The 26016-nt window shown below is 46.7% G+C and overlaps 1 protein-coding gene across 1 annotated transcript in view; it reads left to right on the top strand.

Annotated features, from left to right (window-relative positions):
• LOC147733211 (mucin-5B-like) overlaps positions 1–26016 on the top strand; it is a 1334855-nt gene that overhangs the window by 40556 nt on the left and 1268283 nt on the right. Inside the window, exon 3 of the mRNA XM_086956056.1 lies at positions 15562–15631. Within this exon, the coding sequence (XP_086812182.1) occupies positions 15562–15631 (70 nt within the window). The remainder of the gene's footprint in view (positions 1–15561; positions 15632–26016) is intronic.

Here is a 26016-nt window from a genome sequence, read left to right as displayed (position 1 = left end):
CAGAGGATTGATGTTGGAAAGGCTGTTGTGCGGCTACCTGCAGCATTTGCGCTGTAACTCCCTCGTGTGTGACATTTCCACAGGAGCAACTTGTTTGTGAAAATTCAATTTGCGGTTTGCTCGGCCGCGGAGATGTCCTGCCGCCAATGTGAGGCGGATCTGCCGCGCTCAGAAAATGGAGTTGTGGTGAGAACGAGGGGGGGCCTGAGCTGCCGGTAAATATTGGCAGCACAGCGGAACTGTTCTTACATTTTTCCGCCCACTTGGGAATTGACATTTTGAACATTGGAAGATTAGTGGCACCCACTTGGGAGTTTGACACGTTGCACAAACTTGGCAAGAACTGCATTTACCAGCATGCTGCAGTTCCACTTGGGCGGGACTTGTGTACTTAAATAATACACGTGTCAATATTCAAGCCTCAATCTTTCTTTGTGCCGCCAGTGATCAAGGGCGATATGGATGCCCGAAACACGTATGGCTTCAGAGGATTGATGTTGGAAAGGCTGTTGTGCGGCTACCTGCAGCATTTGCGCTGTAACTCCCTCGTGTGTGACATTTCCACAGGAGCAACTTGTTTGTGAAAATTCGATTTGCGGCTTGCTCGGCCGCGGAGATGTCCTGCCGCCAATGTGAGGCGGATCTGCCGCGCTCAGAAAATGGAGTTGTGGTGAGAACGAGGGGGGGCCTGAGCTGCCGGTAAATATTGGCAGCACAGCGGAACTGTTCTTACATTTTTCCGCCCACTTGGGAATTGACATTTTGAACATTGGAAGATTAGTGGCACCCACTTGGGAGTTTGACACGTTGCACAAACTTGGCAAGAACTGCATTTACCAGCATGCTGCAGCTCCACTTGGGGGGGACCTGTGTACTTAAATAAAACACGTGTCCATATTCAAGCCTCAATCTTTCTTTGTGCCGCCAGTGATCAAGGGCGATATGGACGCCCGTAACGCGTATGGCTTCAGAGGATTGATGTTGGAAAGGCTGTTGTGCGGCTACCTGCGGCATTTGCGCTGTAACTCCCTCGTGTGTGACATTTCCACAGGAGCAACCTGTTTTGTGAAAAAAAAAAATATATATATATATATATATATATATATATATATATATATTCAGGCTCACAGCGCGTAGCAGCAGCTACGCAAATGCACTCTCCTCGATAGGAAAAAGATCACTCCCAATCCTTTTTGCGCATTCCAATATTATTTATTTCATCAGATGCAGCATCGTGATAATAAACACGGAAACAACCCCAACGCGTTTCGGCGATACCTTCGCCTTGGTCACGGGTGATTACATTGCCAGTGTTCAAAACATTAAATAAAGTTTCACGTGATAAGTGCTCAAAATAAACAAAGGACTCAAGACCCCATTATCGCGGCCATCTTGTAGTGGAGTATTATCACCTTACATCTATCAAGTCCACTGCAGTATATTCCACAAAGTATACATAAAGACGTTCCTGTCATACAGTTGAAGGCATGGAAAGTAACATGCAACTTAATGATATTAATAAAATAATTTCATCTCACATATTTTCGTCTAGTACAGTTAATATCTGTTTAAACGATAGCGTGGGGCAGCGGTCCAATAACATTATATAAACATGATTGCCTCAACACATATTCATCAAATTCATTAGAAAACTTGAAATTGCTCAAGTGAGCAACATTATATTCTCATTGTACAAGTAGGTTGTCGCAAAAAAAGTCTATCAGTTGTGAACTCCCAAGTGAGATATTATAGTGTTTTGTCCACATGGTATCCAATAGTCAACACCCAAGTGAGATTTCTTTCTGTACATCAATGTACTTCCATTACCTAAAATACAGAAGAATGGGCCAATCAGAACTCCTGTATTCCATATACCAAACTATAAGCCCTATCTGGGTTATGAGTCTTAGAAAATTAGTGAAAAAAAGTGAAACAACAAAATTAAAACTTGTTAAAATCAGCAGAAAACACGTAGTTAACTTCGGGCTTCATCAAAATTCACTGAAATAATAGTGTAATTAAATCCTGACAAGATATTTCAGAGACATAATCAACCAATAGACATCATATCGTACAGTTCTCAGTATCAGGCTCTTATTCCCCCAAATGCCATTTCATTTCTTCTTCAGAGTTAAGACCTCTAGGCATCGGCGTGTCTAATTCGAGAATGTATCTGTTCTCCATCTGTCTTAGTTTGCGAATTTTATCACCTCCTCTTTTCATAACAGGAAGCTTGTCAATCACGAAGAACTTCAACAAGTTTCTATTACTCTTGTGTAGCTCCTCGAAGTGACGAGCAATTGGAGAAGTTTGGTCTCTATTGTCAATTGATCTCATGTGTTCCAGGACACGTTTTTTTGCTGGGAACATAGTGCTGCCCACGTATTTCCTGGAGCACGGGCACGTCAACACATATACACAATACTCTGATAAGCATGTAAGATGTTTGTTAATAGTTTTCTCTACAGCTTCTATCGGGAAAAATACTTTCTTGATGTTATTGCTATACCTGCACGCCTTACATTTCATGCAGGAGTAAAAGCCTTGAATATCATTGCCTTTAGTTGTATTGATAGTCACATGATTCCTGCTCAATTTATCCTTCAAGGAGTTAGCCTTCCTGTAAGTCATATTAGGGTTGTCACCCAAAACATCACTCAGAGTAGGCTCAGTCTTAAGGATGTTCCAATGACGTTTGAGACTCCTTTGTACTTGCCAAGATCTTGAGTGATAAGTAGATATAAATCTTATCACCTCACTGAAGCACACTCTCACGGTTGCCACCTCTACGTGATTGAGGTATATGATCAATTGCATAGTAACTCAAATGTTTGGGGTCACTATCATGGGCTACCTCAAAGTGCCTCGCCACTGGATATGTCTGATCTTTATTAGAGATTGCACGTTTATGCTGAAGAACCCTCTTGTGCACTGGCAGTTTTGTGCTGCCAACATAGCGTAGCGCACAAGGGCATTCTAAAACGTACACAACATAATCCATTTTGCATGTAATTCTTTTTTTGATACATACTGGATTGGGCAAAAATGGGGTAGTGTATTCCTTTTCATTTTTAGCAAACTTACATGCCTTGCAAACTATGCATTTGTAAAAGCCTTTCTGCGAGGATAGCCAATTGGTTGAGGGTTTAATTTCAGGGCTGTCCCTCACAAGGCAATTGCCCATATTTCTGGCTTTTCTAAAAGTCAATAGCGGTGTACGACTATGTTCAGCCAGAACTGCACCTATTACTGGGTCATTCAAAATCAGGGCCCAATTTCGTTTTAAAATACTCCTGATTTTTTTATGTTGTGGATTATAAGTCAGAATGACCCTAACTTTAGGTGTGCCATTGATGGTTTGACTCACCCTTGATTTTTGGGGAACAAGTGCCTGGTCTCTAGTGAGTGCCTTGGTTTTGTTTATTGCTTTATGAACAATAGATCTAGTGTAACCTCGCGCTAAAAATCTTTTCTTGCTGTTCTCCTGCGCAATACAACATTCTGTGTTATTGCTGCAGATACCTTCCACCCACAACATCTCCCCATAGGAAATACTATGGATAAGGTGCCGCGGGTGGTGACTGGCTGAATGCAGCAATGAGTTACCTGCAGTGGGCTTCCGATATAATCTAGTAGCAATGGCATCATTGACAATGAAAACCTCTAAATCCAAAAAGACCACAGTCTGGGTACTCATATGTGCAGTGAACTCGAGGTTCAGATGATTATCATTTAATTGTTCAACAAACTGTTCGGCCAAGTGCTGAGGACCCTACCAAATAAAAAAAAGGTCGTCAATAAATCTAAGCCAAAGGGGTATATGATTTTCAAGAATGTGCTTAAATTGGCCCCTGAGGACCTGCTCTTCCCACAGTCCCATATGCAAACAAGCATAACTGGGGGAAAAGCAGGCCCCCATAGCCACCCCCCTAGTCTGCTGGTAAATGTTATTTTTTAAAGTAAAAATATTCTGTTCCAAACACATATTGTTATGCATAGCTAGGCATGCTGGTCTGCGATTAAGGTAATATTAGACTGCTTTAATACCGTCCCTGTGACAAATGGAAGTATACGATGAAGTGACGTCCATAGTGATTAATATTGAATCATCACTCCACTGTATCTCTTGAATCTTCCTCAGAAAATCAGAGGTATCTTGGATATATTATGGCAGGCTTGTGACCCATTCCTGCAAAAAGTAGTCTATATATTTAGACGTATTCTCCATGATACTGCCTATTGCTGAAATTATGGGTCTGCCCGGCGGCTTTAGACTATTTTTATATATTTTAGGTAAAAAATACAGTGAAGGAATACTAGGATAATCATTTTTTAAAAATCGGTATTCTTCTTCACAAATTAAGCCGCCACTTCTCCAAGCAATAAGTTTGCCATAGAAATCATTCCATGAGGCTTTAACCATTCGCATATTGCTTAATTTATAACAAGAAACATCATTCAATTGGAGGTAGGCCTCCTCCCTATATAATGAATATGGCCACAGGACAATGTTCCCCCCCTTATCAGATTGTCTCACAATGAGGTCATTATTGCCCTGTAGTTTTTTCATTAATTGAATGAAACACTTATGCAGATAGTTAGATTTATTTTCTGCAAAGTTAGTGGATTTATACAGTTCTTTAAGATAATTAGTAACTTGTTCCTGGAACAGATCAAGGTTGTCATGTAGCATTATCGGCTGGAACACCGATTTGGGTTTGAACGGTGTTTTGATTGTTCCACCAATGTCGATATGCTCCAACCCCAAATCACTGATAGTAGTATTCTGCTCATTCTGTAGTGATTTCAAATCATGGCACAAATTCACATCACAAGCTGTAAATAATGATGGACTAGAGATTGCACTGACGTCGCTCGGTGGAGATTTCTTGGCCTTGAGTTTATGGAACTTTTGCAGCTTCAGCTTGTGTATTAATCTGAAAACATATATATATATATATATATATATATATATATATATATATATATATTGAAGCTCTGGGTTGTCCACCTTTTTGAGTAGCACCCGAGCAGCAGCTTTATATATGTGTAGGTGAGGGCGGGGATCCGCTTGTAGACGCCGCTCCGTAATGGATCTGCCCGACGCGTTTCGAAGCTCCATCTGCTTCTCTTCAGGGGCTTTAACGGAAGCGGTGTGCGCACCCGTTACACTTCTCCAATTAAATATAACTCAGCCATCGATGGGAGGCTCCAATGAGACTTCTGGGAAGTGTAGTGCGGAAAGCACACATACTCAAGTCCTGTATGGACTCCACAAGTGGGCCCGTCCTCGATCCCATGTACGGCTGCTACTTCACCGTGGTGACCCCCACGTTAACGGGGTGGTGCAAACTCCGCGGCTGGACTGCCGCGTTGTAAATTGAAGCTCTGGGTTGTCCACCTTTTTGAGTAGCACCCGAGCAGCAGCTTTATATATGTGTAGGTGAGGGCGGGGATCCGCTTGTAGACGCCGCTCCGTAATGGATCTGCCCGACGCGTTTCGAAGCTCCATCTGCTTCTCTTCAGGGGCTTTAACGGAAGCGGTGTGCGCACCCGTTACACTTCTCCAATTAAATATAACTCAGCCATCGATGGGAGGCTCCAATGAGACTTCTGGGAAGTGTAGTGCGGAAAGCACACATACTCAAGTCCTGTATGGACTCCACAAGTGGGCCCGTCCTCGATCCCATGTACGGCTGCTACTTCACCGTGGTGACCCCCACGTTAACGGGGTGGTGCAAACTCCGCGGCTGGACTGCCGCGTTGTAAATTGAAGCTCTGGGTTGTCCACCTTTTTGAGTAGCACCCGAGCAGCAGCTTTATATATGTGTAGGTGAGGGCGGGGATCCGCTTGTAGACGCCGCTCCGTAATGGATCTGCCCGACGCGTTTCGAAGCTCCATCTGCTTCTCTTCAGGGGCTTTAACGGAAGCGGTGTGCGCACCCGTTACACTTCTCCAATTAAATATAACTCAGCCATCGATGGGAGGCTCCAATGAGACTTCTGGGAAGTGTAGTGCGGAAAGCACACATACTCAAGTCCTGTATGGACTCCACAAGTGGGCCCGTCCTCGATCCCATGTACGGCTGCTACTTCACCGTGGTGACCCCCACGTTAACGGGGTGGTGCAAACTCCGCGGCTGGACTGCCGCGTTGTAAATTGAAGCTCTGGGTTGTCCACCTTTTTGAGTAGCACCCGAGCAGCAGCTTTATATATGTGTAGGTGAGGGCGGGGATCCGCTTGTAGACGCCGCTCCGTAATGGATCTGCCCGACGCGTTTCGAAGCTCCATCTGCTTCTCTTCAGGGGCTTTAACGGAAGCGGTGTGCGCACCCGTTACACTTCTCCAATTAAATATAACTCAGCCATCGATGGGAGGCTCCAATGAGACTTCTGGGAAGTGTAGTGCGGAAAGCACACATACTCAAGTCCTGTATGGACTCCACAAGTGGGCCCGTCCTCGATCCCATGTACGGCTGCTACTTCACCGTGGTGACCCCCACGTTAACGGGGTGGTGCAAACTCCGCGGCTGGACTGCCGCGTTGTAAATTGAAGCTCTGGGTTGTCCACCTTTTTGAGTAGCACCCGAGCAGCAGCTTTATATATGTGTAGGTGAGGGCGGGGATCCGCTTGTAGACGCCGCTCCGTAATGGATCTGCCCGACGCGTTTCGAAGCTCCATCTGCTTCTCTTCAGGGGCTTTAACGGAAGCGGTGTGCGCACCCGTTACACTTCTCCAATTAAATATAACTCAGCCATCGATGGGAGGCTCCAATGAGACTTCTGGGAAGTGTAGTGCGGAAAGCACACATACTCAAGTCCTGTATGGACTCCACAAGTGGGCCCGTCCTCGATCCCATGTACGGCTGCTACTTCACCGTGGTGACCCCCACGTTAACGGGGTGGTGCAAACTCCGCGGCTGGACTGCCGCGTTGTAAATTGAAGCTCTGGGTTGTCCACCTTTTTGAGTAGCACCCGAGCAGCAGCTTTATATATGTGTAGGTGAGGGCGGGGATCCGCTTGTAGACGCCGCTCCGTAATGGATCTGCCCGACGCGTTTCGAAGCTCCATCTGCTTCTCTTCAGGGGCTTTAACGGAAGCGGTGTGCGCACCCGTTACACTTCTCCAATTAAATATAACTCAGCCATCGATGGGAGGCTCCAATGAGACTTCTGGGAAGTGTAGTGCGGAAAGCACACATACTCAAGTCCTGTATGGACTCCACAAGTGGGCCCGTCCTCGATCCCATGTACGGCTGCTACTTCACCGTGGTGACCCCCACGTTAACGGGGTGGTGCAAACTCCGCGGCTGGACTGCCGCGTTGTAAATTGAAGCTCTGGGTTGTCCACCTTTTTGAGTAGCACCCGAGCAGCAGCTTTATATATGTGTAGGTGAGGGCGGGGATCCGCTTGTAGACGCCGCTCCGTAATGGATCTGCCCGACGCGTTTCGAAGCTCCATCTGCTTCTCTTCAGGGGCTTTAACGGAAGCGGTGTGCGCACCCGTTACACTTCTCCAATTAAATATAACTCAGCCATCGATGGGAGGCTCCAATGAGACTTCTGGGAAGTGTAGTGCGGAAAGCACACATACTCAAGTCCTGTATGGACTCCACAAGTGGGCCCGTCCTCGATCCCATGTACGGCTGCTACTTCACCGTGGTGACCCCCACGTTAACGGGGTGGTGCAAACTCCGCGGCTGGACTGCCGCGTTGTAAATTGAAGCTCTGGGTTGTCCACCTTTTTGAGTAGCACCCGAGCAGCAGCTTTATATATGTGTAGGTGAGGGCGGGGATCCGCTTGTAGACGCCGCTCCGTAATGGATCTGCCCGACGCGTTTCGAAGCTCCATCTGCTTCTCTTCAGGGGCTTTAACGGAAGCGGTGTGCGCACCCGTTACACTTCTCCAATTAAATATAACTCAGCCATCGATGGGAGGCTCCAATGAGACTTCTGGGAAGTGTAGTGCGGAAAGCACACATACTCAAGTCCTGTATGGACTCCACAAGTGGGCCCGTCCTCGATCCCATGTACGGCTGCTACTTCACCGTGGTGACCCCCACGTTAACGGGGTGGTGCAAACTCCGCGGCTGGACTGCCGCGTTGTAAATTGAAGCTCTGGGTTGTCCACCTTTTTGAGTAGCACCCGAGCAGCAGCTTTATATATGTGTAGGTGAGGGCGGGGATCCGCTTGTAGACGCCGCTCCGTAATGGATCTGCCCGACGCGTTTCGAAGCTCCATCTGCTTCTCTTCAGGGGCTTTAACGGAAGCGGTGTGCGCACCCGTTACACTTCTCCAATTAAATATAACTCAGCCATCGATGGGAGGCTCCAATGAGACTTCTGGGAAGTGTAGTGCGGAAAGCACACATACTCAAGTCCTGTATGGACTCCACAAGTGGGCCCGTCCTCGATCCCATGTACGGCTGCTACTTCACCGTGGTGACGGAGCGGCGTCTACAAGCGGATCCCCGCCCTCACCTACACATATATAAAGCTGCTGCTCGGGTGCTACTCAAAAAGGTGGACAACCCAGAGCTTCAATTTACAACGCGGCAGTCCAGCCGCGGAGTTTGCACCACCCCGTTAACGTGGGGGTCACCACGGTGAAGTAGCAGCCGTACATGGGATCGAGGACGGGCCCACTTGTGGAGTCCATACAGGACTTGAGTATGTGTGCTTTCCGCACTACACTTCCCAGAAGTCTCATTGGAGCCTCCCATCGATGGCTGAGTTATATTTAATTGGAGAAGTGTAACGGGTGCGCACACCGCTTCCGTTAAAGCCCCTGAAGAGAAGCAGATGGAGCTTCGAAACGCGTCGGGCAGATCCATTACGGAGCGGCGTCTACAAGCGGATCCCCGCCCTCACCTACACATATATAAAGCTGCTGCTCGGGTGCTACTCAAAAAGGTGGACAACCCAGAGCTTCAATTTACAACGCGGCAGTCCAGCCGCGGAGTTTGCACCACCCCGTTAACGTGGGGGTCACCACGGTGAAGTAGCAGCCGTACATGGGATCGAGGACGGGCCCACTTGTGGAGTCCATACAGGACTTGAGTATGTGTGCTTTCCGCACTACACTTCCCAGAAGTCTCATTGGAGCCTCCCATCGATGGCTGAGTTATATTTAATTGGAGAAGTGTAACGGGTGCGCACACCGCTTCCGTTAAAGCCCCTGAAGAGAAGCAGATGGAGCTTCGAAACGCGTCGGGCAGATCCATTACGGAGCGGCGTCTACAAGCGGATCCCCGCCCTCACCTACACATATATAAAGCTGCTGCTCGGGTGCTACTCAAAAAGGTGGACAACCCAGAGCTTCAATTTACAACGCGGCAGTCCAGCCGCGGAGTTTGCACCACCCCGTTAACGTGGGGGTCACCACGGTGAAGTAGCAGCCGTACATGGGATCGAGGACGGGCCCACTTGTGGAGTCCATACAGGACTTGAGTATGTGTGCTTTCCGCACTACACTTCCCAGAAGTCTCATTGGAGCCTCCCATCGATGGCTGAGTTATATTTAATTGGAGAAGTGTAACGGGTGCGCACACCGCTTCCGTTAAAGCCCCTGAAGAGAAGCAGATGGAGCTTCGAAACGCGTCGGGCAGATCCATTACGGAGCGGCGTCTACAAGCGGATCCCCGCCCTCACCTACACATATATAAAGCTGCTGCTCGGGTGCTACTCAAAAAGGTGGACAACCCAGAGCTTCAATTTACAACGCGGCAGTCCAGCCGCGGAGTTTGCACCACCCCGTTAACGTGGGGGTCACCACGGTGAAGTAGCAGCCGTACATGGGATCGAGGACGGGCCCACTTGTGGAGTCCATACAGGACTTGAGTATGTGTGCTTTCCGCACTACACTTCCCAGAAGTCTCATTGGAGCCTCCCATCGATGGCTGAGTTATATTTAATTGGAGAAGTGTAACGGGTGCGCACACCGCTTCCGTTAAAGCCCCTGAAGAGAAGCAGATGGAGCTTCGAAACGCGTCGGGCAGATCCATTACGGAGCGGCGTCTACAAGCGGATCCCCGCCCTCACCTACACATATATAAAGCTGCTGCTCGGGTGCTACTCAAAAAGGTGGACAACCCAGAGCTTCAATTTACAACGCGGCAGTCCAGCCGCGGAGTTTGCACCACCCCGTTAACGTGGGGGTCACCACGGTGAAGTAGCAGCCGTACATGGGATCGAGGACGGGCCCACTTGTGGAGTCCATACAGGACTTGAGTATGTGTGCTTTCCGCACTACACTTCCCAGAAGTCTCATTGGAGCCTCCCATCGATGGCTGAGTTATATTTAATTGGAGAAGTGTAACGGGTGCGCACACCGCTTCCGTTAAAGCCCCTGAAGAGAAGCAGATGGAGCTTCGAAACGCGTCGGGCAGATCCATTACGGAGCGGCGTCTACAAGCGGATCCCCGCCCTCACCTACACATATATAAAGCTGCTGCTCGGGTGCTACTCAAAAAGGTGGACAACCCAGAGCTTCAATTTACAACGCGGCAGTCCAGCCGCGGAGTTTGCACCACCCCGTTAACGTGGGGGTCACCACGGTGAAGTAGCAGCCGTACATGGGATCGAGGACGGGCCCACTTGTGGAGTCCATACAGGACTTGAGTATGTGTGCTTTCCGCACTACACTTCCCAGAAGTCTCATTGGAGCCTCCCATCGATGGCTGAGTTATATTTAATTGGAGAAGTGTAACGGGTGCGCACACCGCTTCCGTTAAAGCCCCTGAAGAGAAGCAGATGGAGCTTCGAAACGCGTCGGGCAGATCCATTACGGAGCGGCGTCTACAAGCGGATCCCCGCCCTCACCTACACATATATAAAGCTGCTGCTCGGGTGCTACTCAAAAAGGTGGACAACCCAGAGCTTCAATATATATATATATATATATATATATATATATATATATATATATATATATATATATATACTCACACACACACATACATATAAATATAAAAATACTTTGCATAACGGTAAATATAAATATTATGTCAGCATTGCAATTCATCAATAACATTTTTAACATATTTCAACAAAATGCTTTTTAAAAAATTTCCCGGGGCAGGGCTAAGATGGCGAGTGTTTAAGACATGTTTCTTTCGTCTCCCCACTCATGATCGCCCACCACAGCCAAAATCAGAAGTAATAGACCCCTGGCGCTGTAGGTGATTAAGGACCATGAGCGCCAGACAGAAACGAGATTCCGGACACCGGCAGTTGGTGACTGGCAAGTTTGTGCAGAAAAGAGGAACTGGGCCGATCTGAGAAAATGGCAGCCATGGCCCAGAGTACGTCTCTGAGCCAACGCCCAGCGGAGAACGCTTGATCGACTGGCCCCCGACATAGGTAGCAAGCATAAATGCATGCAACAGATGCCCTGAGGAGATCGTGATCCCTCCACTTTTCGCCTGACACGCTTGGCCAGCAAGAGGAACTGGGCCCGGTAGAGTGACGAAGAGGACTCCGGCCGGAGGGAACCAGAGGAATGGCAGCCTCTCCTCAACCAAGTAAGGGCCTATGCCGATCTAAGACGACAGCTCTGAGGAGTAGAGGCAAGCGCAATATACCAACGTGCATATGTGGGACCTGGCAGGCAGAAGCAGTGCCTGAGACCCAGAAAAACGTGCACAGCCGTCATCCAGCTGGAGTGATTTACTTGATTCAGTGGAGCGCCCCACACCTACTTAACTTGAACAGAGACCAGTTCACAGACCAGCACGCATGGCGACACAGAGATGCAGTCAGGAAGAGACTTAAATTGGTGGCGCTGCTAGTTACGATCCCCACCGCAACAAGAGGAGAGGTGTACCAATGCGCATCAGCGCAGCCCAGAACCAAAAGGCTGCGCTGGATCAGGCGGACAACACTGCTCCAGCCCTGTGTGAGAGACTTGGGAGGCCAGTGTAAAAAAATGTGGGGCTCCACAGAACGTGACCTGGACCACAGGGCCCATCCTTGACTGACCGGTTATAAAAGGGACGGATCTGCTCGCCAGACTATGCGTTGTTGCACTGAAAGAAGTGACTAGGGAGCTGTCAGCTTCCATAATACGGAGACAAAAGTGAGCAAAGTAATAGACTGAGACCTGGCCAGAGAGGCAAGCAACATCAGAAAGCTCATTTGGGCACTAGGGAGAGAGAAAAGCAGGGAGGGGGGCCACAACAAAAGTAACTTGAGTGATACCAGGAAAAGCGGGCCCCACTGTGGGCCAGACCTGCACAAACAGAAACTAGTGGCAATCATATGTAAAACAGCAGAGAAAGAACTGAGAGGTAGAACTTCGCAGAGAAATGTAGAGAATGGCCAGGTCAGAAAATGTAGTGGGCATCCTGCAAAAGCAATAGATCCATAGGTCGGAGGTGAGCGAACCTGGTGAGAATTGCGGGAGGCTGCGCGCTACAAGCATTCCAGGGCGGACATCTTGGAAAGAGTCAGTGGGAGAAAACATTTGAGAGGAGGCGCACCTGAGACACACGAAGCATAGGAATAAGTAGTTCAAGAGCAACAGAGAAGAGAGACCCCAGTGTTGCTGAGAGATCTAGCCAAAGCCTGCTGAGCAGTGACACAGGGACACTACACACAGATGCCCCACAAGCCCCATATCCTTCTCCTACGAACCCTGAAATAAAGCAGCAGAGATTTGGATAGCATTACTGTGAACCTTAACATGTCTTCATCAAGGGGGAAGGAAGCTAGTACCTTAAAAGCCATGCTGATCAAACTCCCAGTGGCCACCTACTACTCAATTGGGCAGGAGTCAGACACCGCTGAAGAGCCAGTCATATGTTCCCTCCTATTAGCTCCTATTAGCTCCCATCTTAACAAGACTATTTAACTCATTCAAGGGCCTGCTAAAATACCTCTGTATCCTCTGACTAACTGACGTAGAATTAAATTCCTATACCAATAATAGACACATAAATTGGCAACACCTCTGTAAAATTGACATACATACAGTCCGCAACAGGAGTACCGGTAAAGGGGGTTAAGGAGGGTAGGGGTAAGTTGGGGAATGTTATTAATTTTTCATTTTGTTTCCGATAAAATCACGTTATAATTGCTGCAATGCCCACTAAAGAACTTAACTGCATCAATGTGATTGGGGGTACTTTGCATGAAAGATGTGCTTTTGTTATGCAACTGTGATGTGTTAATAATAATAATAAACAGATTTAAACCATAAAAAACTTCCCGCCCAATTCCCCTACAAACTCTACATCCCACTCTAAAACACAGTTTAAAAGAATATACCACTAATTAATCATACACACAAATAAAAATTATATTAAATAAAACATAAAAAATGAAAAATACATCAAAAGCAAACTTCAGATTTTTAAAAAACATCATACATAAAAAACACATCCGACCTTAGTTCCCCAAAAAGCACACTTCTAGCTTCTAAAATGTAAACTAATTGAATAAAAAAAATCACTAAAAACATAAGCACAAAAACATACCATAAATAAATGATAGTAAATGCAGCAATATTTGAATTGATAATATGATTAGCAACAATATTAAAAACACTTCGAAAATAACATTTTTATCTGCAATAATAAACTTGATGATATTTTTTTAAATCACAATATTATTGAAATTATATTCTTGAGTCACAATATATTTGCTTTCTATATTTTGGTGCAATACCCTGATATCATTACCATGTACTGATATATCCCATCCAATAACTCTTCTTAATCAGTAGACCTCTATGAACTATGTACAGCCTGTACATATAAATATTGTGAAAGTACATCTACATTAAAGACACCTGCAAACTTTGTGGGCTTCTAAAGATGTCAGGCCTACCACACCATTACAAAGCAACCTCACATGGTGCAGTCGCATACTCCCATTACTCTATGGGAGCTTTTGCTGCGGCCGTAAGCCATGCAGCACAAAGTCCCATAGCAAAATGGGACAATCTGATGAACAGGGGGACACCGTAGGTGCGCCCTCGGCCCCAAACCAGATGCCCCAGAAAGAAGGGGGCCCTACCTGGGGACCCCAAAGTCACTTTCCGACAGACTTTCCCTGTTAGAAAGCCCAACATGGAAAGCCTGTCGGAAGCCGACATTTTAATCCAGAGGGCGGAAACACCATCCAATGGAATTACCGTTAGGCCTCAGACTGGCTGACAGGCTATCTGAGCCCATCAGAATCCAGCCGGAATGACGGGCCGATTTCACTTTTGACCATCTGCATTGTAATGCGGCAGTCGAAATCCACGGTGAGACTCAAAAAGCTTCCGAACTGTGGTTGGAGGCTTTCCAAGTCTAATCGTAATGAGGCCCTTAGTGTGACAGTGTTCCAGATAATCTCTCCTGTTTTGGCTGCATAACATTAATCTCCCCTAATCACCAAATATTACACCTGGGAAAATAGAGATCGCAAGGCCCGAACAAGGGGCCAGATATATAAATATCTGGTCACAAAATTCTGTATGCAAACTTCAAACTGTGACCAGTAAAGATTTTGAAGAACTGACAATAGGTCACATTTTTAAAATCTGAATTGTAGTGGGTTGGAATTCAACCTATTTCATAAATATTAATGAAGAAGAGATGGTGGCCTGCTGCGGTCGCCACACCATCATCTGTGATAGTATTTCAATAAATAAATTCATCAAAGGCCATTTTCCTTCCCTATTTGTTGTTTGTTTTAGAGTTGCAGTGGTTTCATGGATCACTGCCCACTCTAACACTTTTTAACATTACCAGCGGTGAAGGGGTCACTAAAGAACTCCATCCCTTTTGCAAATGGATTACCATTTTTGGCTTTGGTAACTTTTCAATGAATTATGAAAGCTATTTCTTTCGTAAACCATTGATACATATGAACATGAATCGCTATTTTGAAGGGGGACCCACACCATGCCCCTTGCATATACCTTATCCATTTCTTAACCCACTTTAGGAGTCAGTAAGAAATACAGCCTCCTAAAATGAGTATAGTACATTGCTAATACTAGCAAGCACACAAGTTAGCGAAAAGTGCCTGAAGCATTGAACCCACATGTTTGAAGCAACACATGTATGCATGTCACTTAAGTTTGAGAACATGCACTAGTGTGTATGTACCATCAGCTGCTAGCCTGATTTATGGAACCCAGTGATGATTCTGCTGCAAGTATGCGTGTATGTGATTTGCATTCTAAACCGAGGTGGGTGTGAAATGAGAGTGCAAGAGGGCTAAGGGGAAGGGTAAGGGATTTCAGTAGAGAGGAAGCTACTATGGGAGAGCGGGGCACAATCAGGGTTTGCAATTTGAAGGCAGGTGACAATGATGCCAAGCTTAAGATGTACAGGAAATGTAAAATGAGGAGAAGGGTGAGGGGAGGAGAGGATGCTTACTGGAGTTTGCAGAGCAGCAGAGAGGTATGGGAAGAGAGTTACATATTTAGGTTGTTTCTGCTGTTGGGTAATTAGGCCTGTGACAGACAAATTGACTAGGCCCTGACTGGTTTGGAGTTAAAAGTAGTTTCTGACAGCGTGAATCAGTTCTTTGTTTTTTTCAATCTCACAGTAATCCTTTCTTTCGCAGGTGATAAAAGTCGGTTACTCTGGTGCAGTCTACATTAATAAGGTTGTTCAGACAATGCCCTACATCCAAGGTGAGTTTGGTTGCTTTGTGAAGCTATTGTATACTTATGCCACTTGAACTTGAAGTGCCTCTGTAATTTTTAGGGTTACAAAGCCCTAAATTCTACCTGCACTATCCAAATAGATGTAGGTACTTTGGAAAATGTTGCAGTGGAAGCACACAAGATGAAGGTCATTATCAGGTGGGGATATTTCTGCACCATTTCGAACTGAACCGCAAGTTCTTGCTTTTCTCCTGACCAAAGTGCCCTATATAAATATATATATATATATATATATATATATATATATATATATATATATATATATAAATATATATATATATATTCCCTGAAAAAAACATAGGTTTCAGGCACGTTATAGTTAGAAATTAGCATTCAAAAAACCTTAGGAATTCACTGAAAAAAAACATATTTTTCAGGGACATTATAGTTAGTTGGACATTTTACTCATACAAAAGCATAGAAATTCTCCCCTTATAGTTAGTTGAGCTAACTAGAATTCACGCCCCCGCAATGCACTGCTGATGATGTCACATATGACATCATTCATGACATGGTCAGTGACATCACTGATGACATCTCAAAAACATCACTGATGACATCACTGATGACATCATCCACACGAAAATCTGATGCACCTCAACACACCCTAATGTAACAGTTGATACACCCACTCTAAAATACAGACTATCATTTTCGAAACCATGAACACACCAATACCATTTAGTACATATCCACTCACTAATTCCTAGCTCTACACACACATCCACTCATTCACCCATACAGTCACTCATACATACAGTCAGCCATCAATACAGCATAATCATACCTATGGTTTTTTCAGTGAATTTCAAAGGTTTTTTAAATGCTAATTTCTAATTATAATGTTCATTAAACCTATTATTTCTGTGTTTTTAAATTATCATCTTAATCTCAACCTATTCAAAACTGCAAATCTCACCACTTTTCCATTGATGCCTTCCGCCAAAAGAATCGCCAAAAACAAGAGCCACAACTAACGCTAATTATATGCAAAGTAGGCGTACCGTCAAAAAAAATACTAAAACATCACTTCCCCATATTTTCAACGACCAGCCAAATCTGCAATGCGATCCAAAAAACAGGCGATAAGCAGAGTTAGCAGTAAGAAATTAACATCAACCTTTAACTGGTGTAAGCAGGTCGACTATCTACAGTGTGAATTGGATCCAACTCACAGCCACATCTAAAGAGCAACAGGTAATAGAGCTACTGCTCATGCAGCTCCGACACCCAACAAGTCCACAACACCCAGCGCCACCACCACCAGAACCTACCCGCCCGGACCACCAACGCTACTACCACTGAGGCAGCGCAAAACAGGACAACGGACCTTCCCAAAACACCATGGCCCCTCAGCCGCACAATAGCTGAATGTTGGGAGATGCTGCAACCAAGTATGTGTGAAGGAGTCAAGTCACTCATTAATAATATGCACATAATACAAAGTGTAGCGGTGATGTGCCTTACAGACCTCTCTATGCAAAGCACAAACCTCTCCATGCGGACATATACTATTGATACTTGTAGTGCTGTGCTCAGTTGATGCAACCATGTTACCTCAGGCAGTGGAGAAGATCTCGGTAATGTAGCTGTGTTGTACCCCCCCTGAAAGCGGAAGCCGAGTGGGCTGGTTCAATGTACTCCACTCCAGAGTAGGAGTATGAATAAATAAGCTGAGTCTCTGGGCGTGGTTCACTTGTGGGAAGGCCAACAAGTCAGCCAGAGCGGTGGCCCTCACCCTCGCACGTGGTTGCTGCCATGACGGTGGACCTCTTCAACCCAGGCCCCCTACGAACTCAGTGGCACAGCACCGCAGACTTATGTCTGTACCGACTACTGGCTTCGATCTACACTGCGGACAGCAGGGCTCACAATTCAGATGCAGTGGCGATTGCAGATGACGCAGTCCAGTGCGCAAGACACGCTGCTCCCAATGCGGCCTGCACAGGCAACGCATGAGTGCAGGCTGTGCTCACGCTGTGCGCTTTCGGTGCCACTAACTCACTGCACCACTTATCAAGGCAAAATTCATTAGACAAAAGACATTGCTCCCAGTGCAGCCCGCCAGGACCACGTATCATCGCAGAGTGCTCCAGGTGCCAGTAACTGTGCAGCTCAACTCAACACCACATGGCTGTGTGCCCATCCTGACCGGTGCCTCCGGCCTACACTACGGTCAACAGGGCTCACAATTCAAGATTAGTGGCAATGCAAATTGTGTAAGAGACTATAATGGGTTAAGAAGACGAAATGCTCCCAAATTGTGCAGCTCAAGTCAATGTCACGTGGCTGTGGGCCTTCAGTGACCGCTCCCTTCGACCTACACTGTGGAACACCGGCGACATGTGTTGTAACTGAATCTGCGCTACGCAGGCCGGTGGGGCCACCAACGTATGCAGGTAACTGTGGGCCCTTGCTCACCGCTACCTCTGGCCTACACTGTGGAAGACCGGCACCACATGGTGCTACTAACCCTCTTCAACACAAGCTGATCCCACATGTGGAACTCTGTCCAAAGTCCTGAATGGCAGTGACTCCAACTCTGTGAGGGAACCACAGTAGCAGACTCCCTTTGATCAGTGAGGCATATTTCCATATGGAACGCCAGCGACACGTGCAGCCACTAACTCTGTTCAACACAAGCCAATCCCACATGTGGAACTGTGTCCTGAGTCCTGAATGGAAGTGACCCCAAGTCTGTGGCAGCGACCACAGCACCAGACTCCCTTCAATCAGTAAGGCATATTTCCATATACAAGGCCGGCGACATGTAGTCCCACTAACTTTGTTTAACACAAGCCAATCCCACATGTGGAACTCTGTCCTAAGTCCTGATTAGCAGTGACCCCATCTCCATGAGAGAGCCACAGTACAAGACTCCCTTCGATCAGTGAGGCAAATTTCCATATGGAACGCCAGCGACACGTAGTCCCATTAACCCTCTTTAACACAAGCCAATCCCACATTTGTAACTGTGTCATGAGTCCTGAATGGCAGTGACCCCAACTTCATGGCAGCGACCACAGCACCAGAATACTTTCAATCAGTGAGGCATATATCCATATGCTACTACAGAGTCCAGTAGGCAAGTAACTATCACAGTCCTAAACCCTGCATAATATCCTTTTTGCTTCAAGAACTTTTTTGATATCAGTTATAGCTTTACTACAATGACCAAATTCATCTTCAGTGCAAACCAACACTCAATCACAGTCTACACTGCGGGCAGTACAGCTCATAATTCAAATTTTAAATGCTAATTTCTAACAAGAAGATTGTGCTCAGAAAATACAACGCTTCGTCAGTGTATTCTATACTTATTTCATTTTTTCATGATACGCCTACACTGCGCTCAGTAGTGCTCACAATTACAATTATTTCTTGATTCATTAACTACAGAGTCCACTAAGCAAGTAACTATCACAGGCCTCAAATCTACATAATAGTATCCTTTCTTCTAGAACATTTGTATATCAGTTATAGCTTCAGTACAATCACTAAATCCACTTTCAAGTGCAAATGAACACTCATTAGCAGTCTACCCTGCGGGCAGCAGAGCTCGCAATTCAAATTTTGCACATATGGTGCCACTAACCCTCTTTAACACAAGCCGATCCCACATGTGTAACTGTGTCCTGAGTCCTGAATGGCAGTGACCCAAACTTCGTGACAGCGACCACAGCCCCACCCTTCAATTAGTGAGGGGTATTTGCATATGGAAGGCTGGCAACAAGTGGTGCCACTGAACCTGCACTACGCAGGCCGGTGGGGCCACCAACGTATGTACGTGGCTGTGGGCCCTTACTCACCGCTACCTCTGCCCTACACTATGGTCAGCAGGCTTCACAATTCAGATAGAGTCCCGATTGCACATGACTCAGTCCAGAAGGCAAGACACATTGCTCCCAGTGCGGCCCGTCCACATCAAGCATCATCACAGGCTCATACAGTCTTAATGCTTCTGGTACCACTAACCCTATTTAAAACAAGTTGATCCAACATCTGTAACAGTGTCCTGAGTCCTGAATGGCAGTGACCCCAACTTTGTGGCCGCGACCACAGCACCAGACTCCCTTTTATCAGAGAGGCATATTTCCATATGCAAGGCCGGCAACACGTAGTCCCACCAACGCTCTTTAACACAAGCCGATCCCACATGTGTAACTGTGTCCTATGTCCTGAATGGCAGTGACCCCAACTTTGTGGCAGCGACCACAGCACCAGACTCCCTTCAGTTTAATTTGTTGTTGTATTCTTTAAAAATAAAATGTTTTATATGTAAATCTATACATGACCAAGATTCTTCTTTGTCCAACCGCACAGGGACACTTTCGGGACACCAAGAAGCTTGTTGGGGGTATGTTGGTAATGGATGTATGACGTTACAACGCATACTTTTACTCCGCATACCATTACAACGCGGTATTCACAACGCATACCACTACAACGCATAGCGCTTTGGGGTGCTGGATAGTGGTAAGTATAATTTACTATTCTAACTCCAGTCCCCGTGGACCCTAGGGAAGGTGTTGGATAGTAAATAAAACTTACCTCTTATCCTAGAGCGCCCCCCAGCGCTATGCGTTGTAATGGTATGCGTTGTAATGCCTGCGTTGTAGTGGTAGTGCGTTGTAAAAAATGCGTTGTAACAGGTGAATACCGTTGGTAATGTGGGAAGAGGGTTTGTTACCTGCTGATGTGGGGAGAGGCAGCGTGAAAGGGGTATCTCTCACAGAAAGAACTCCGATATCTTTTCAGAAATGCCTCGGACAGATGCCAGCTGACGGACTGAATCACAAAATCATTTTGCAATACTTATGTAGTGTAAGTTATGAACAGTTCACACACAGGCTCACAGAGGGACAGCTGCCACCCCTGGGCTCGACTTGCAGAGGGAGAAGTAAGAGCCACCCACTCCCAAAGGAACAGCAGTATAGTAGCTCTGAGAGATACAGGCACACTAGCGTACTAGCTCGCAAAAGTAGAGAGCTGCGAGCCGACGGACTGGCTTGTAACGGCAAAGCTGCGAAGTGGTGATGTTGGGCAGAGGGAGCGTGAAAGAGGTATCTCGCACAGACAGAGCTCCGCTGTATTAAATTGCTCCAGAGACATTTCATTTATATTTTCACTCGATGCAAGAAAGCGCGCTTTCTGGACCAAGACCTTTCTCCCTGCCAAATTTGGCGTAATTGCATTCAGCAGTTTGACCTGTAGCCTTGTCTAAAGTTTCCTGTGGAAAATCCATTGAGAAAACACGTTTTCACCCCCCCCCCCCCCACATAGCTACCTGTCGCAGGCATACTCGCTATTAGTGTGTAGGTCAGTGGTCTAGTTGTCAACATGTTACGGCCACTCCCTGAAGGCAGGTTTGCACACACATCACACCCATCTGGCACATACGTCACAGGCAATGTGACCACGCAAATATAATAGATCGACAACTTCACATCCTTTATTGCTGGTCCTGACTGGATAGCGGACGCTCCAGGGGTCTATATCATAAACTGTCCATGAAGAGTTGCGCAGAGTGTTAGTTGTGCACTGAATTGTATTGCCCCCAGGGGCCTATTACCACGTGGCGCCGACTTGAGTTGCACAGGGTTAGTGCCACGAGAAGCTGATATGGCCTTCAGGGTCCTACCATCACTTGGCGCAGACTTGAGATGCAGAGGGTTAGTGCCACTGGAAGCTCATATGGCCGTCAGGGGCCTACCACCTTATGGTGCACACTTGAGTAGCACAGGGTTGCTGCCACCCGTAGCTGATGTGCCCATCAGGGGACTACCACCACATGGCACGCACTTGAGTAGCACAGGGTTACCGCCACCCGTAGCTGATGCGCCCATCAGGGGTCTACCACCACATAGCACAGACTTGAGTTGCACAGGGTTAGTCACACCCTAAGTTCTATGGCCGTCAGGGGCCTACCACCACGTTGCGCACACTTGAGTTGCACAGGGTTAGTGCCTCCGAAGCTGATGTGCCTGTCAGGGACCTACCACCACGTGGCACAGACTTGAGTTGCACAGGGTTAGCGGCACCAAAAGCTGATGTGAACTCCACCTTTGATGACTCAGGACTCAGCAACATGTGTAAGATCTGTCTGGCCACGGAGAAGCTGATGTGGTCTCCGCCATTGATGACTCAGGACTCAGTGATATCTGTGAGATCTGCGGAGTTTTGACAGGCACGTGGAATGCCCACTGGTTGACACTCTGGTGACAGCAGGTAATTATTTGGTTATGGATGCGCAGGGGCGGCAGTGTCTCTCTCTCTCTCACTTCCCTCTCTTCACTCTCTCTCACTCACTTCCTTCCTTTCCTTCAATTTCTCTCTCCCTTCTCCATTCCTTTCTTTCCTTCCCTCTCTTTTTCTATGGCTTTTTTTTTCTTCTCTGTTTCTCTGTGTCTCACACCTTTAATGTGTGCATTACACACGTCCTTATTTTGTGCTTTATTTTCCAAGCTCTGTCGTCGAAACAGGAGTATTCCGCCTTGTTGTTTTCTATTCTTTTTGTTAAATTTAGTTTATTAGTTTATTGTTTATATATATGTTTATGAAAAAATAAAGTAAAAAAAAACATTACAATACATTTTTTGGTTGTTTTCCTAAGTGCTGTGTGACTCGGTTGCGCTGTGCTCATGACGAGCTGAGCTCGTCATAACGGCCGCAACGCTCGCACGCGGGGATAATTCCTCCGCTGTGCTGAACGTACTGAGGAAACGGGTGTGGCCGTGAGCTCACAGCGCCACCATGCTGCGTGACGAGCTGAGTTCATCGCGAACACCGGGGAGCTGTGCCGGCGAAGGTGTTACATTTTGGGGCAGTTATTGCGAGGAATACTAGTGAAGTCTGCAACACCAACTTCTGAATAGTGTGTTAGATTTATCTCAACTTTAGTTGCATTGAAGTGCTGATAATGAAATGCAGAGTAGCCATTCCCGTGCAAAAAGACACGAGGTACACCTTTGCGATTTATTCTAAATACTAAAATGCTGTATTGAATTGCACTGTGGAAGTGGGTGCACTTACAGTGTACACACAAAATCAATGAAGAAATCTCATTGTATTTATATTGATTGGGAATAGTGGGTCAGGTGCTGGATCTTGACGGGATACACTGCCCAGTTAGTTTATTGTTCTGTACACAAAAAAATCGCATCACAACTTTCATAACAACTCCGATGCAAAATAAATACACCTGCTTTCTGCTGGTGTTCAACAGGATGAATACCTGCTATATGAAAGGGAACACAGCCAAGAGCCACACTGGAACACCCACAGGTGTCATAGAGTCAATGAGCATGATACAGGGATACCCATGAGGTCAACAATACTCATTGCAACAACCCCCAGGACCGCCAAAGCCCCCCAAACCCGCATCTGAGCAAGTGTGTCCATGTGGTCATTGTGTTAGCATAATAGACACAGGCCCTGCAATATCAAGGTGTACTGTGTTCCGCGGACGTTACCATTTCACCTCAGGCTTGGCAGTGACCCTGGACATGTAGCTATGCACGCATCTTAGTACATGCACAAGCGGCGTGTGCTGGTCCGGCAACACAGGTCAGCGCAGGGGTGTGCCTATCCAGTCAAGGGGAACGGGGTGTATCAGACATGTGCATGTGTAGGAAGTGCAGTAAGTGTGTCTCTGCATTCTGGTGTGGTCTGCCACAAGGACCGCAGTAATCGATGTTGTAAAGTGGCATGCACCACCTCCAAATGCAGTGTCACAGTGTTGCACATCTGCTGCATGTCCTGGGTGCACTGCCTTTGTCAGTGCTGCGGATCACTTACCGGCTGAGCTTCCGCATTGCAGACGTCACCTGCGTTCAACCTGTATTCCATTGTCGCAAGTGCCTATCCGAGTAGTGCATGTAAGTGTGCCTCTCCAACGAATGGGTAGCTAACATGGATTACGACAAGTGTGTGCGCCCCCTGATGGCCCACGACCAGGAGTGTCATGGTGATGCCCATTTATGTCATGAATAGATGTTTGGTATGCATGTTGAGAACTTGGCCTGGGAGATTGCACGTCTCGTAGTATGCAGTGATCAAATTGACCCACTTCCCTATTCGGCTTTGGTGCACATTGGGTACAGTGGTTGAAGACAGCACATCAGTCCCAGTCACCTGATGGATTACGTCCACGACATGTCAAATATCGTGGCCATCCATCACTCATTAGAGATAGTGGCTTATGCAACTGCACTCTTGTTAATGGGCAAGTGACAAGGTACCTGCAACCACGACTCGATGTGCCACATTGCATGTGTCCCGCCGCATCATTGCACATTGTTCATCTGGTCCCATGTCCAAAACAACGGTGGACATGGCTGCATTGGCGTCGAATTATGTCTGAGGCGTGGACAACCAATGCTGCTTGACACTGACGTGTGTTGGTGATGGACTACCCCGAGGTGAACATGGACATTTTCCTACGTTCCTAATTCAGGCATGCTGCTGCATTTGTCTGCATATCATGGCACTACTCTTGGCCCTACTGACACGCACTTTTTTAATAAAGTTTCCACATTTTCACTTGTCTCCAAATGTATAGTGTCTTGATTTGTATGCCAATGTGTGTGTCACACACTCTTTGGTTGCCTGCCATATGTGAATTGCTACCCCATTTGTACTGTGGGTTTGTTCCTATGCGTTCTCATATGCCTCTTTTGTACTGACGCTTTTGGAGTATGGATAATTGAGGGTAACTAAACAATTTAATAAATAAAACGAATTTCGGAGTGCGCCCTGCATTGCAAAAGGCGACGCAGGGTGCACCCACTTGCCAGTCCCTAAACCTTCCCTTTGCTTCATATTAGACACCCCTATGGTAGACCCAAGGGCAGGGTGCATTGTAAGTATAAGTATACATGCTCTGAAGTGTGTAGCATGTTTTAATAGTGAATTACAGCCATTTATGTTTTTCACTATTGAAGGCTGCCTGTTCTCATAGGTTAGAATGGGCAGTTAGAATATTACATTCTTATAATCCTAACTGACTCAGGGAACATGATGGAAATTCGAATTTAGTATGCCTGAACTAATATAAAATACATATTTTAGTAAAGTTTATTTTAATATTCTGTGTTTGCAAATACCACTTTTAGAAAGCAGGTATTTGCTTGCTTAACCATTTAAGCCTGTCTCTGCTGGGTTGTGTATTCCTTGTCTGGTTTTGTGTGTAACAGGGCTGGGGGATTCCAGGAGACAGGCTGGGGCAGCCCAGTGGTGAATAGAGAGATCTGTATCTAGATGGGAGGGAGGAGTTGCACCTGTGACCTGAATAGAGTTGGGCCTTCCCTCTACAACGCTGGCTCCACCCCCTGTGGCTTGTCTGATGTCTCTGCCCTACACTGTGAAAGGAGAGGAGGCATCATGTCAACAGAGTGCTCCGGAGCTGTGTCTTCCCTCCCTTGTGCTGGCCACAGGGGAAGGAAGGAGAAGGAGAAGAACCAAGGAAGCTGCAGGAGTTTCGACTGCCCCTCTGCCAGTGTGCTGTTTGCTGGGTTGGCCTGCAGTGGTTGCTTCATTGCCAAGGGAAAGGAGAAGGGACTTTGTAAGGACTTTCATCTACCGAATATTCTCCAAGGGCTTGAACTGTGCTTGCCTCCTGCTGATGTCTCAGAGACAAAATACTTCACCTCCCGCTCCCTTCTGAATTTCCTTGCTGGGAATTCTGACTCCAGACATTTGCGTTCCACTGGGAGCTGGAAGCGCAACACATTGAGAAAAATCATCGCAACGCTGGAGAAGGGAGCCTTCGTCGCATCTCAATGGAAGCTTGTGTTCATCAAAGCTGTCTGCTATCGCATCACCGTAGAAGCGTGACGCCATTGTGAGAGTTGCCATCGCATCACCGGAGAAGCGTGTCGCAGCTCCAAAGTACAGAGTCGTCGCAAGGCTGTCAGGTTGTCACCGCATCATCAGCGCATCGCCGCATAAGGGTGCCATCTTCTCGCTTCACAACCGGATTGTCACATTGCATCAATGCGCCATCTTGCACATTGCAACCGGCCCGCAGGCCAAGAATCTACGCTTCACCTCTGCACTGGTAAGGCTCACGATGAGTCCCCTACTCTGCGCAAGCATTGAGGAAGGACGCAACCATTCCCCCGGGTCATGGAACCGAATCATCTCCCCTTTTGCGAGACTTCGCGTTACGCATCCAGGTACTTTGTTGAGATCTTTGTCGCATTTACCAACAACTTGAACTAAGAGACTTTAATCATCTTTTAAGCAATCTTAAGTGTAGTATTGTGGATTTTTGTCATTTGTGGTCTTGTGTTAAGTCTATATAAAGAATACTTATTTTTATAAAACCTGTGTTGTGTCCATCTGTTATTTTA

Source organism: Lissotriton vulgaris, chromosome 2_1, assembly GCF_964263255.1.
Source record: "Lissotriton vulgaris chromosome 2_1, aLisVul1.2, whole genome shotgun sequence".
Taxonomy (NCBI): domain Eukaryota; kingdom Metazoa; phylum Chordata; class Amphibia; order Caudata; family Salamandridae; genus Lissotriton; species Lissotriton vulgaris.
This window is presented reverse-complemented; position numbering and strand designations above follow the sequence as displayed.